The following is a 13,694-nucleotide window of genomic DNA, read 5'->3' as shown; positions in this document are numbered from 1 at the left end:
CCCCTCTATTCACGCCTTTCTTTTTCTTCTTTTAATTTTAGGGGGTCTAACTAACCAATCTCTTTCCTTTAAATTTCAAACTCTCCGTCTCTTTAAATTTAATTGGTCGTAATTTTTCTGGTCCTATACCAATTAACGAATTTTTAAGTCATTTTTGGATACATTCTCCTTTTCTCGAGCCTTCGGGCAGGTTACTCTTTTTTAAATTCTCCGCGATGCGGACTTCGGTCCGTATCGAGGGATTTCTTTTCACATTTTTTTTTCTTAACCTTTATCTTAAATTAAATGCATAACTATAATCAATTTCTGTAAATTTAAAATCAACATTTTATACCTTTAATTTTCTTTAACATTAAAAGCCCTCTCAAATTTAAGTTTTCTTTTCATATTTATTTTAACGGTAAAATTACTCGTTCTTTTATATTTAACTTTATGCATGACGCCTTCGGTTTCTTTAAATTCTCTTGTCACCCATTTCCTTTTAAAAGATATTTTTTGTGCCACAAAATGTGTTGGAATCATATTGTTTGTTTGTTACGAAATAATCAAAATAAGTAGTTTTACAAAAATAAATGTTTAGTTGAACAGAAAGTTTTGTGTGATTGTTTTTTTAGCTTTACCTTTATAGCTATTAGTTATCACCTTTTTTCCTTCTGTATGTGGTGAGTACCTTTTTTATTGTTATGGGCATTTACCTTCTCTCTTTGGAAACATCACAAAAATTGCATTGAATGATATATTTATGTTTGGATATAGCATGACTTCATCTTATTTATCTTTAATAATTTTTCAGTTTCACCCTTATTCTAAATTCGGTGATACCAATTTATCCAATTTGTTCAAACCTCACATTTTGTGACCCTTTGAACCTATTGGGTTATTGCTATCCCACAATTGCATTGTACAACCACTTTCATTAACGATCACATTCCCCTTAATTTAATTTATTTACCCTTTTATATATTTCGGCCTTAATTTGTTTTATTATGACATTTCAATCATTTAACTATTTTCAATCATGACTATATCCAAATACAAGTACTTTACCAATGATTTCAACCCATCTACCAATTTTATTGCATAAATAACTCTACTTTATTCGCTCCAAATAATATTTTTATTAAACTGTTACAAAATATATTTTATTAAACTCTTACACAAATAGATACACGATCATTACATTAAACTGCATTTTAATTAAATCTTTGAGCACTTCATTACCTTCATTACCAGATACTATTATATCATACTTTTAATATGAAACGACAATTCAATTATTTGATATGAGTTTTATTATATATGACATGCAACATTAACAAGATACATCATAAAAGTTAAATTTATCGTGTAATTATAATATTTGGAAAAATGTAAGTTAAAAAATACCTTTTAATACACTATCACATGTAGTACATACTTTACAGTTAAAGAGTGAAAACCATTACTTCGCAGAATAACTTGATATTTTATGAAATAACTAGACAAGTCAGTTAAAGTAAATAAAATTATTAAATTCTACGATATAACAAGGTATTCTATAGAATAATGATTACTTGATAGTTAGAGTATGAAATACGGCACTCGAAAGTTCTTTATACCAGTAAAGGCTGCAATTAGTCAGTTTTGAACCACTTATAGCTGCTTTGCAATGACGTGTATGCTTCATTCTGTTGCTTTTAGAGCAATAGGAGCAATTACAAAATTCCATCATCTGTTTTTCCTTATTATTTATCAATTAATCATTCTCAACAAGGATAAAAAGCCATTTTCTAGAGATTTGAACTATTTTTGATCAATTAATTTATAAAATAACGTTGAAATTGTTTATCCTTCACTTTAACCGCCTATCATTAGTTATTTCATGGAATAATTAGGAAAAGTACGTAATTTTTCATCTATTATATACTTTAACTCACTAGATTAGTTATTTTCTGAAATACTTAGTTATTCTATGAAGTAACTATATACACTTTAACGGTAACATAGTTCATGTAATTGATAATCACAAAAGAGTATGTATGTTAAATAAATCATGCAATTTATTGTATCAATGGATCTTGAAAATTAAATGGACCATAAATTAACTATATTAATGGATCTTGTCATATATACTGATCTATCGCTACAGATTTCTTTTTTAATAATTTAGATATTTCTCTACATAGTAATTTAGTAGTTTTTTAATAAATTTTGAGAATTTTTTTCAAACAATGATTAAAAATTTTTATTTAAAATCAGAAATGCTTACTTGATGTGGATCTCTTCCATCCCCCATATCACAGTCTACAAAAATAGGATAAAGGGGTCCTTCCCCATCTACATCTATTTCATATGTACCATTTAACCTTTGATTTTGAAAATTCCATACATCTCGACAATTTCGCTCCAGCACTGGACCTCTTCCATACAAAGAACAAACTACTGCTCAGAAATAATTTTTAAAATGATTAATTAAAAAATGTGTTTGATATGAAATATAAATTTGAATTTTGTCATTATGAAAAAAAAATCATGGACAATGAAAAAATTTTATATAGTTATATTACACAAGAAAAATAAATATTAAAAACAGTTCCATGGAAATCGTTAAAGGTTATAAAAATAGCTTTGTTCATAATTGAAATTTAATGCACTAAACATTACTTTAAAAGTGCAAATGCAAATAATATAATCAAAAGAATATGATTATTTTGATGATGAAAATGAAAGTTATCGTGTTTTATCAGTAAAGTAATACATTGTCAGAAATTTTTTAGTGTACTGAATAATGTGAACCATAACATTGTTTCATATACTGAAAAGAACTTTTTTAAATATCAAAATTGTGAGAAATGGTAGTTCCCTTCGAGTAATTTGTTTGCAGTAATATATATATATATATATATATATATATATATATATATATTAGAATTGCAGAGTGTTCTGGTTTTCCTATAGAGTCAGAAACGCCAGAAACATGATAAACTTTATTATATTCTGGTAATTTTAATCATGGTTTATAATCAGTGTACAATATTTTACTTGAATAGAATTATGCATTTATTTGAGTAAATGTTTTGCAAGCAAAACATCCACACAGTAAATATATTAATCAGATAAAACATTTAACATAAAGAATAAATCACGAAAACTAATATTTTTTAAATGTTTTTAAATATGTACCATTACCTAGGTTGAAAAGAAGATAGAACAGTAATCCAATAAACCAAATAATTTCCATCTCTTTCAGCTTTTATCCCTATGAAGTGAGTGAAGAAAAAAATTTCAAAAAATAATAATTTAAAAATATTAATTTAATGAAGCATAATTATGAGTTTAAGAAGTTAAAAATATTAATTAAGTTAATATGAATTAATATAATGATAAGTAATCTAATTAAATCTTTAAATAATGACTGTCAAGTAATGTTGAAAGAACTGCATTGATACACTGAAAATATTGTAGTGTATTATCTACAGTAATTTGGACTTGAAAAACACTAAACATTGCGAGAACGATTACTTTATTTCAGGTTGATACCGAATCTAGCTTTCTTACATATCTCAAATGATGTACATTTCTAATTATCCTAACACCAATAATTGCTAAATTTTACACTGCTCTGCAGCTAATTGGTGAAAAATATCCTGTTGTTTGAAGTTCCGTAAATTTGGTGAATAATTCATGTACATTTAGACTATTGAACTAAATTCTTGAGTGAAATGATAGTAGGATGTGTTTTGAACAAATAGTAAATGTTTTTGGATTATTCTTCGAAGATTCAAGGTGAATTATTGCGCAATATAGAAAAATTGACACTATGAAGGCTAATATGGCAGTTTCTTTACATGAAATGCACTTCCTGTCGAATTTAATACACGAACTCGTCATAGCACATTTAATGCCAAACAAATTTCAATTTTCTTTCCTGATTGATAAAAAATATTGATTGTGGTTGATTATATTTGCCAAGTAATTTCAGTTGTCTTGTCCGATTGATTTGACAAACACTCATATAAACAGTTATAGAATGCTTGTATATTTTTATATTTATTCTCATAAGATTTGCATAAATAAGTCAATTATATGAAATAATTTCACAATTTTGAAAAAGTCCTTTTTTTAAAATTTAATTTCTCAGCAACTATTTGACCGATTTTTCTCAAATTTTATATTTTGCCATGTAAAACTACAGTCAGTGAAATGATACAAAAAATTTAATACCTTGCATTTAAAGAATTTTTGACGACCATTCTTACTTAAAGTAATAAAAAATAAAAGATATTTACTAAAAGTTATTTTTTACACGGATTTCTCGTTGGACAAATGAATTTTTTAATTGTGTTTTAAGTTGTTTAATACACTGACCTAATTCTCGTGATATGGCAAAATAAGCAAAAAATAAAATTAACATTAAGGGGTTCAAACTTTGGAGGGCTTTCCTGACCAAACTATTTGGATCATATTTCCCAGATTGCGGCTATAACCCATATTTTAGGGGTCAGAAATCCAATTCCGTCAAAAAAAAAGTATGTTTATTCAGAGGAAGTACGCTTTTGTGTGTGATTTCGTAACTTAAAATATCGTCTGCACTTATTAATTAGCATATTTGAGGTCACCCAAGTAAGCCATAAAGATTGAGTCTCAGAACGAAAAATTCCGATCATTAGATCAAAAGTTATTTAAGGTATTTATTAATTAGGGTCTTTAGATATTTATTAACTTTCTAAACTTTTTTAACCCTTTCACGAACGTATACTGAGCACTGATTTTCATTATTCTTCCATTAAGTAAAAATGAAACCCTGCAAACAATACTTTTTGATATTTCTCTACAATCACTCATTTGGATAACATATTATTCTATTCTTCTTCTCAGACTCACAAATATAAATAATCATAGAGTTATTTCTTAGCTTTATAGATACATTGTTCTTAACCTCATAGATATTTCTTAATTTTCTAAACTTTCTTTTCCCTATTTCACGATTGTATATTAAACGCTTATTTATATTATTCTTCCATTAAGGGAAAATGAAATGCTGTAAACAGCACTTTTTGACATTTTTGTGCAATAGTTTGGTTAGCATATTCTTCTATTTAGCTTTAAAAATGTAAATAATCATAAAATACTTTGCATTAATATTTTCAATCAAACTTACCTAAAAACATACCTTCAATTTTTTATCCATTTGAAATAACACAATATTTACTCCGCTATCATACTTTTAATGCATACGTTTTCCTGAAATGTGTTATAACACAATTGCAACTTTTTATTTATTAATTTACATAGTGAGTATAATAATAAAAGTTTGAATGCAAAGATGCAATAAAATGTATGCAATGCTTTAACTCATTGATCAATCGAAGACTGATTTCCGGTATCAGTTTCAGCTTAGAGATCGATTCTTTTCTTGTTATTATCTCTAAATTTCACAGATCAAGTATCACAATACTCCAGTTGCGATAAGAGCAGATTAGATGGCTGCTTCTGTTGTGTTTAGTTCTATGTAAATATCTGCTTGGAACATAAATGACTAAGTAGGCTTCACTTTAACAGTATTTAGAGAGAAGGACTTTTGATAACAATACGGAGATTGTTGATGAGTTGTTTTGTTTACAGCAAAACAAATTGAAGTTTGTAATGAAATGGTGTGTAATGACGCAAAATTGAGTTGTTATAAGTAAAATGGGATAACACTGCTAAAATCTTTGTTTTTATTTTTATCATTTATGACTGATATTATAATTATTATTTTAAATATTTTCAACGGGAATATTAAAAAAATATGCATATTTAATGTACATAATAAAGCAAATCCCCTTACAGTCAACTATCGGTCAAAAGGTCATGGTGGTCAAAGTACAACAATTTTTAGACCAACGGTGTGGTAGGCATCATATTGTCAGTATTATGCACTGATTGCTTTAGCTTCACAGAGAAGCTACTACCTGTCGATCTGAAGAAAGGTGCTCTTCAAGATGCCACCGTGGGAAGAACTTCGGCCTTTTACAATAACAGGTCAATGCCTTAGCCACTATGTCGAATGTATTTAAAGTGTACTGTTGGAAATTGTGGACCCTATTAAACCAAAATATCTTTTAAATTTACGGCAACCTCAATACGGTACCAAATTTATCCGTGCAATCATGTTAATTAAACTTTTTTTTGAACTTGAGTATCTCATTATACTGATTATCCTTAAAAGATGCTTGGCTAGTTATAACATCTTATTAAGGTTATGATTGGTTATAGATCAAAGTAGCAATATTAAGGTTCAATGTTAAAGTATACAACGTGTTATTGCTTGCAAACAGTAAGTATAAGGTATATTTTCAAATGTTTGCAAACTAAAATATGCAAAATGAAATCAGATATGTGTATATAAAATTAATATAAAATTTTTTGATAATTCTAAATCGTTCATTTTAAAGCAATATACTTTCATAAGTTGAATTGTCAATTATAACAGTTAAATTGTTAGGAATTATTAATTTTAAGATAAAAAATAAACAAGCAAACCTTCTCCTTTTTAGTATTTCTGTAATCATTTTTAAAATAAATTTAATCAAATGAAAGAAAATAAACAATCATAGAATTGAAGCTAATTTGTTTTAACCATGTCTCGAAAATTCGTAATTAAAAATTCATTTTGAGAAAAAGACTTGTTAGCTTTTGCTTATGCACATATATAAATTCGAGTTATTATAAAATCTATTAAATGAAAAACTGTTGAACGAAAAAAGATTAAATTTTAAGATAACATTTGTAGAAATATATATCTTAAGAAAAACAGAGTGTTAATTTTTCTCTATTGATTTCCATTTTTTTCTTCTTTCATGTATTTGAGCATAGTTAGTATATTGTGTGCAATACATCAAATGAAAATAAATCCAAAATCGTAATGAAAAAATATTTATTTGCTAAAAAAACATCATTTACTCACATTCACATTATACAAATTATGTGTAAGTGTTTAAAATTAAATCAAAATCACTCCTCAGTTTCACATATATGAAATTGTTTATATCCAATTACATTGTTTATCAAGTAATTCTTGAAACTGGAACACGTGATACAATGTATTATGCATTCAGCAACATCTGCAGAACTTCGAAGTTTACAATAAATACACAATCAAAATTTTCGATGCATGATGAATCATAATAGCGTTCACAGTTGCTTCAACTCCCATACAATGCCAAGTTGAGCCAAATAAATGTTCATTTTCAGGATGGTCAAAAGTAAAAAAAAAGGATGGTCAAAAAAAAGTTTGGTCAGAAGTCAAAACTACCACAATATGGTAAAATTTATCGTGTTTCTGGTTCTATGGGAAGACCGAAAAGGACCGTAATTTTTACTCAAACGCTTTGGTTATGATTTTGGTAAAACGGACAACAAAACATGGATTTACAATCAGTGATAGAGTTTATCAAATTATCATTAAAAAATATCATTTTCAAACATCGACATTTTACAAATTACGTGTAAGCTTTTATAATTAATACGAAATCACTCCTCATTTTCACGTATATGCAATTATTTATGTACTACTGCTATATAATGCAGCTTTCTAAACAACAATGTTTCGTAAGCAGTTCTTGACAATGCAACTCGTAATGCAAAATATGTATTCAATAACATCTACAGAACTTTGAAGTCTACAATGGCTACATAATTATAAATTTCGAAGCATGTTCAACCATAATGGAGTTCACATTTACTTCAACTTTAATACTTTGCCAAGTTGAACTGAATAAACGTGCTTTTTCCCCTTAACCTTAATAGGTAGCTAAATTAAAATCATTCAAATTAGTCCTTTCTAAAGTACATTCAGAAAGGAAGTATAATCAAAATTACCATAATATGGTAAAATTTACCATTTTCTTGATCTTCGGAAACACGAAAAAAAAAACTCAGTAATTTTTACCGAAGCACTTTAATGAGGATTTTGGTACATTTAATAATAAAATAAGGTTTGATAATATGTGATAAAATTTTTGACAGTTTTTAATTTGTTACTAAATAAGTAACAATAAAAACTAGAATTTCAAAAACTAGAATTCCCGGTGAAACGTTACTATATAAGCAGAAAAATTATCAAATTAATGGTTTAAGTAACGTATATTTAAGCTTTATTAACCAAAATTATGATTTTCATACCAGAAATGTAATTACCATACAGTGTGGTAATTTTACCAGAATTTTTATTTCCTTCATAGAATCTACGTTTAGTTAGTTAACTAAGAAAATACAACAAAAAAAGTAAATATGACAAAGTTTAAATAGTCTTCAGTTTAAATTAAAACCACTCTTTATTTCTACATTGAAGGAACTTGTCAAACAATTCGAATCAATATAATTGCTAATTAACAAGCAGTTCCTTGCATTGGATCATTAGATCTTGAAACAACATAGTATACTCTGAGCATCTTTTTCAGCAAGAGGCCGTAGTCTTCCATGTCCACGGCCGTATCATCAGGAATCCCATTGATTCGAGAAGGGGTTATCTTGTAGGCATTGACGTCTGGCACATACACGTAGATCTCATTATCACCTTCCTAATAAAATATAAACAAATATAAATATTTTCCCTAGCAACTATTTTACCTAGAACCTACTTGGGCTCAAAATCGGATTAATATGGGTCATATAAGAACAAGGGACAAATTTTGAGATATCTAGATTTTTGTAATTTTGGTCCTAAAATGGCCTATATAGTGCTTATATTGACTGAATAATAAATATAAAATGTCGGGTGAATCTGATAATTCTATTTAAAACCGATATAAGATGTTAAGTGGCTATAAAATATCGGGTCAATTGGATAATTCTATATAGGGTAAGTATCGGAAAATAATGGTTTTGAATTCTCATTGAGCTAAGATTCGTCAATATTGGTCTAATGAGGACCCAAGTTCTTTTGTTGCTAAAGTTATTACTTATCATAAAATATTATTTTAATTTTTTTGTTTCACATTATATAATTATTAATGATCACGCCATTGATTTATTCACTGAAAAAATAAATTAATAATGGTCAAAACTACCAGATTATGGCAAAATTTACTGTGTCTAAGGTAACACCAAAAATCTCGGTAATTTTTCTGAAGCACTTTAGTAATGGATTTGGTAAAATTAACAATAAAATATGGCTTTATAATAAGTGATAAAATTTGGTAAATGTGGTAAAATTTGGTAATTTTATCATGCTACCTTACAGCATGGTACAAAAACTATTTATTTGGTTAAATTTACTTTTCGGTATTGTATTCTTTACTAAATGTGTTTTAATAGGAATTTTAATTTTTAAAACTAGAATTTTCAAAAAGCCGTTCATATATGAGCAGAAAAATTAACAAATGATTGGTAAAAATACCTTACATTTTGGTTTTATCAACCAAAATTTTTTTTTCATTGCCAAAAATGTCATTACCATACAGTATGTTTTTTCTCTTCATTACTTTAATAGACAATTCTATAATCTCCATGGTACATTGATAATAATATTCTAATATTTATAATATTAGATCTGTGATTAATTAGCATTATTAATTACATTTACCAAAAACGGGGTCTTATTAATAATCATCACCAGTTACTTTCTTTCTTTCTTTCATTCCAGACGCGGATACGTACATAGGTTAGTAAAACCCTTACCCGCATAATCCGCGTCTGGCGACTACTTCCAACCAACCTCAATCAATTATTTAAAGTTTCAAAAGAAAGGAGGTTAAAATTTTGTTTACAAATATACAGAAATATTAATTTGTTTACAAATAGACAGAAATATTAATTTGTTTACAAATAGACAGAAATATTAATTATAGTTTATACCATATATATATGACATATAGAAAGTGACAATAAATGAATTTTGGAAAGTAAATTAATATAAAGGAGAAAAAAAAGGTAATAAAAAAATCTATCTATCTATCTATCTATCTATCTATCTATCTATATATATATATATATATATATATATATATATATATATATATATATATATATATATATATATATATATATATATATATATATATATATATTAGTTCTCCATTAAAATTTTGATTTATAGGTATTAAATAATAAAAGAAAGTAATTAAAATGTTATAATAAAAAATAAAAAGTTAAATAGAAAAGATATGTACAGTATTTACAACATATAGGTAAGCATTCCAAAATATATAATATATATTTTTTTTTATATTTAAAATTTTAGAATATTATCATTATCAGAAATAAAATTCATTACTAATAATAATTTGGTTTTAAGTGTATTGTTAGTTATGAATTGTTTTTGCCAAGTTGGTAGATTAGTGATATTCGATGCACGAGTATGCCATGAAGCTGTATAGATGCATTCCATAAGATAGTGTTCTGGAGTGCCCAAAGGGCCGCACGTGCAGCGATCATTATCTGAGATGTTTAGATATTTAAAATAACATGGAAAAGGACCATGCCCAGTTAGAAACCAGATTTCTTGTTTTGATGGTATCGTCTTAAAATAATCTACTTTATTAATAATTTTATATAATCTTCTTCCCTTATCTGAATTGCACCAATAATTTTGCCAAATTTGTGATACAGAGTTCTGAAGTTGATTCTTAAGATGTGAAATCGGGAATGGATATGAGTAATTTTGATGTCTGGTTGTCGATAATTTAGCTAGGGCATCTGCATTTTCATTACCTGTTCTGTCATCATGTGCTTTAATCCACGAGATAAATATATTTGTTTTAAGGAGTAATTTTTGTATTTTAGCCGAGAGTGAATTTTTCGTGCCTGGGTTGATTATAGAGTATAATACTGCTTTAGAATCCGACCAGATTGTATATTTTTTAGATGCCTTAAATGAAGTCTGTGATTTGATGAATCAAATGCATTCTAAAATGGCAAGTTGTTCAGCTTGAAAGACTGAGTTGTTATTATTAATTGTGCAATGATTAGAATGATTTATGTTGAAGAATGCAAAACCAGTTCCAATATTTGTTTTCGTCTGTGAAAAAATTGTACGGATCTAAGTGATTATAGTTTTTATTTTCTTCTAAACTGATTAAATTAGTGATAGACTGAGAGGGGGGAAAATAGTTATTGTTTGTTTTTCCTCGTAAGTACTGTATTGATAATTTATATTGTTGTAGGAAATATCTTTTTTAATTTGAGTTATGATTATTGAACACGACAACGACGCAATCTGTTCTGAGAGAGGTGGGAATCTAGCTAAGACTTGTAGAGCAGCTGTAGGAGTGGAATAATAGGCTCTTGTGATATTCAGAAGAAATTTCCTTTGGATTGAGTCTAAAGTTCTTGAGATTCTAGGCGAGATTTTTTGTGCCCATACACATGAACCATGGGCTAAGGAAGGGATTATAACAGTTTTATATATGAGTTTACGAGCTCTCTGGTTTATGCCCCAGGATAGTTGTATTAATTTTAAAAAGAGTAGTGAGTAGTTGGTTTGATTTCCCTTTCAGGACTTTAACATGTGGACCCCAGTTAAGACTCCTATCTAATATCACTCCCAAATATCTGAAATGGTTCTTTTGTAAATTTAATTTGAAAATTGGGCCCCTGCTTGAGTTGGAGAAATGGATGAAAACAGATTTGTCTATTGATAAATTGAGATTATTACTTGTTAGCCAATTTTGAATAATATTGTGTTGTTAGCATTAATTTCTAAATCTCTTCTTGAATTTCCAAACGTTAATAGAATGATGTCGTCGACAAATGCTTCTATAATTTGATTGTTCATATCTGTATTGAGCAAGCTATTGATTAAAAAATTCCAAGCTGTCGGACCTATACAAGAACCCTGTGGGCAACTTTTGAGTATATGTTTTGTTTTGAATCCGTGATTTGTTGATAGAATAGCAATTCTATTTCTGTTGATATCTTCTATCATGTGACATAAATTTTTAGGGAGATTTGAAGTTGAAATTTCTTTATAAATTAAATTATATTGTATATTATCAAAAGTACTTTTAATATCAAGGGAAATGGCTGCGACATGTTTAAAGTTGTTTTTGAGATGTTTTAGATTATCTGGAAAATTTTGAAGTGCATTATTTATAGATTTGCCGAAACGAAAACCGAATTGTTTGTCTGATAAAATTTTATATTTTTCTATATAATAGTTTATTCTCTTGGTAATAAGTTTTTCTAGAAGTTTGCCTAGACAAGGAAGTAGTGTAATTGGTCTGTATGATGATAATAGTTTCGGATTTTTATTAGTTTAGTTTCATCACCAGTTACTATAAATAATAGCCAGATTAATTACATTAACCATAAAATTTACATCCGGGAAATCATTATTTTGGTTTATATTCACAGATTTTAAAACCGCCACTTCTTTTCTTCGAAATTATTAAAATAATTGCAAAGCATATAATTTAAATGTACTTGGAATTATATTTCATTAAAATTTAAAATGAAGAATATTTCAAATAAATATTTCATTACCTCATACTTAATAATCATAATTTTGTTTTATCTCCACCTTGAGAAATTATAACTTTGTTGAATTCTCATTATGATATATTAATGATATCTGAAACGTGAATAAAATCTGTTTTGAATTACTTATTTCTCAAATTATAGTGTGAGCTAAGCGGTGAGCATTTTCATATTTTATGCAGGTAATAATTTAGTATTTAATATTATCTCTCTAGTCAGGAATTTTGTCATCAGCCAATACAGGGTTATTCATAATTCCCTCCGCCTGTAAACGCCATTTTTCTCTACTACAACTGGCTTCATTGGTACATGTTACTGCCATCTACCGGCAACTGCTTAAATTAAAACTTGAATACTTTCGGAATAATTTCATATGCTCTTTTTCGCCATATTCGTCTTCGTTTTTTTACTATAACGCTTCGAAACCACTGAGGGAATTATAAATAACCCTGTATAATAAACCCTGAAAATAAATCCCAACACGATAAATTTTGATTACGTAAAATAATCTCAAAAATCCGATTATAGCCGCCGCTTTCCTTCATCATGCCCAATCCGTTGTTTGGAAATGCCATTCTCCTTATCGCATTTAACACTTCGATAATTTCCCGACCGCAATTTAGATTTAATAAGGTAAAATAATAATTTTAAAAGATAAATTTCTTCTAAGAACGACTGATCATAGGAGATTTCAAATCACAGAAGCGCAACTCCAAAATTATGTCAAAAAATTGATCCAGAAATCATCCATCTGATTAATAAGTAAAGAAAAAGTATAGTTACTTACTAAATAAGAATTCTCACAAATGAATACAGCATTCACATCTATCCCACCTAAAACATAACTTCTAGCATGTAGCTCCGTAAGCGTTTTGCAAATGGCAATGGCGATCTTTAGTAAATGCCGTGGTGTGAGTCCAGGAACAGTTCGCAGGTAGTGCAAAAGGGTGACGTAGCCATGAGGTGGTTTGAATGATACAGCATCGAGATCATCCCGCATCATTGTACGCTTATTAATTCCAGTACCTGTGAAATTCAGAATGACATTTTTAAATTGGAGTAATATATTATCATTAGTTACTTTGCAAAGTGCGTGTTTGTGCATGCGTTAATATGCTTTTGCATGTTTCCATTTAAAATATTAGATATAAATTTACATCTGTATTTTGACAAAAAAGGCAAAGTCAGTAAAAGTGAATTACTTTTCATCAATTTTAACCTCTTGATAAGCTGATTTTGTTTATTACTATGCTTTA

General features: G+C 27.9%; 2 protein-coding genes across 4 annotated transcripts in view; both read right to left on the bottom strand.

Moving 5' to 3' along the window:
- LOC107439925 (uncharacterized) overlaps positions 1-5,367 on the bottom strand; it is a 72,041-nt gene extending 66,674 nt beyond the window's left edge. For 2 of the 3 annotated variants that reach the window (XM_071180001.2, XM_087161871.1), the window contains exons 1-3: positions 5,141-5,367; positions 3,169-3,238; positions 2,249-2,421 (exon numbers count right to left, since the gene is read on the bottom strand). In XM_071180001.2, the coding sequence (XP_071036102.2) occupies positions 2,249-2,421; positions 3,169-3,220 (225 nt within the window). In that variant the 5' untranslated portion in view covers positions 3,221-3,238; positions 5,141-5,367. The remainder of the gene's footprint in view (positions 1-2,248; positions 2,422-3,168; positions 3,239-5,140) is intronic. The other variant, XM_087161868.1, reaches the window with a different exon arrangement.
- A 1,514-nt stretch (positions 5,368-6,881) lies between these two features.
- Positions 6,882-13,694, bottom strand: part of LOC107445139 (uncharacterized) — a 93,155-nt gene continuing 86,342 nt past the window's right edge. Inside the window, exons 42-43 of the mRNA XM_087161861.1 lie at positions 13,226-13,464; positions 6,882-8,543 (exon numbers count right to left, since the gene is read on the bottom strand). Of these exons, the coding sequence (XP_087017987.1) occupies positions 8,352-8,543; positions 13,226-13,464 (431 nt within the window). The 3' untranslated portion in view covers positions 6,882-8,351. The remainder of the gene's footprint in view (positions 8,544-13,225; positions 13,465-13,694) is intronic.

The sequence above is a fragment of the Parasteatoda tepidariorum genome, chromosome 1 (assembly GCF_982258835.1).
Source record: "Parasteatoda tepidariorum strain Cologne lab strain chromosome 1, Ptep-v5.0, whole genome shotgun sequence".
NCBI classification, from domain to species: Eukaryota; Metazoa; Arthropoda; class Arachnida; order Araneae; family Theridiidae; genus Parasteatoda; species Parasteatoda tepidariorum.
Note: the sequence above shows the minus strand (reverse complement) of the source record. Positions and strands in the feature narration are given on the sequence as shown.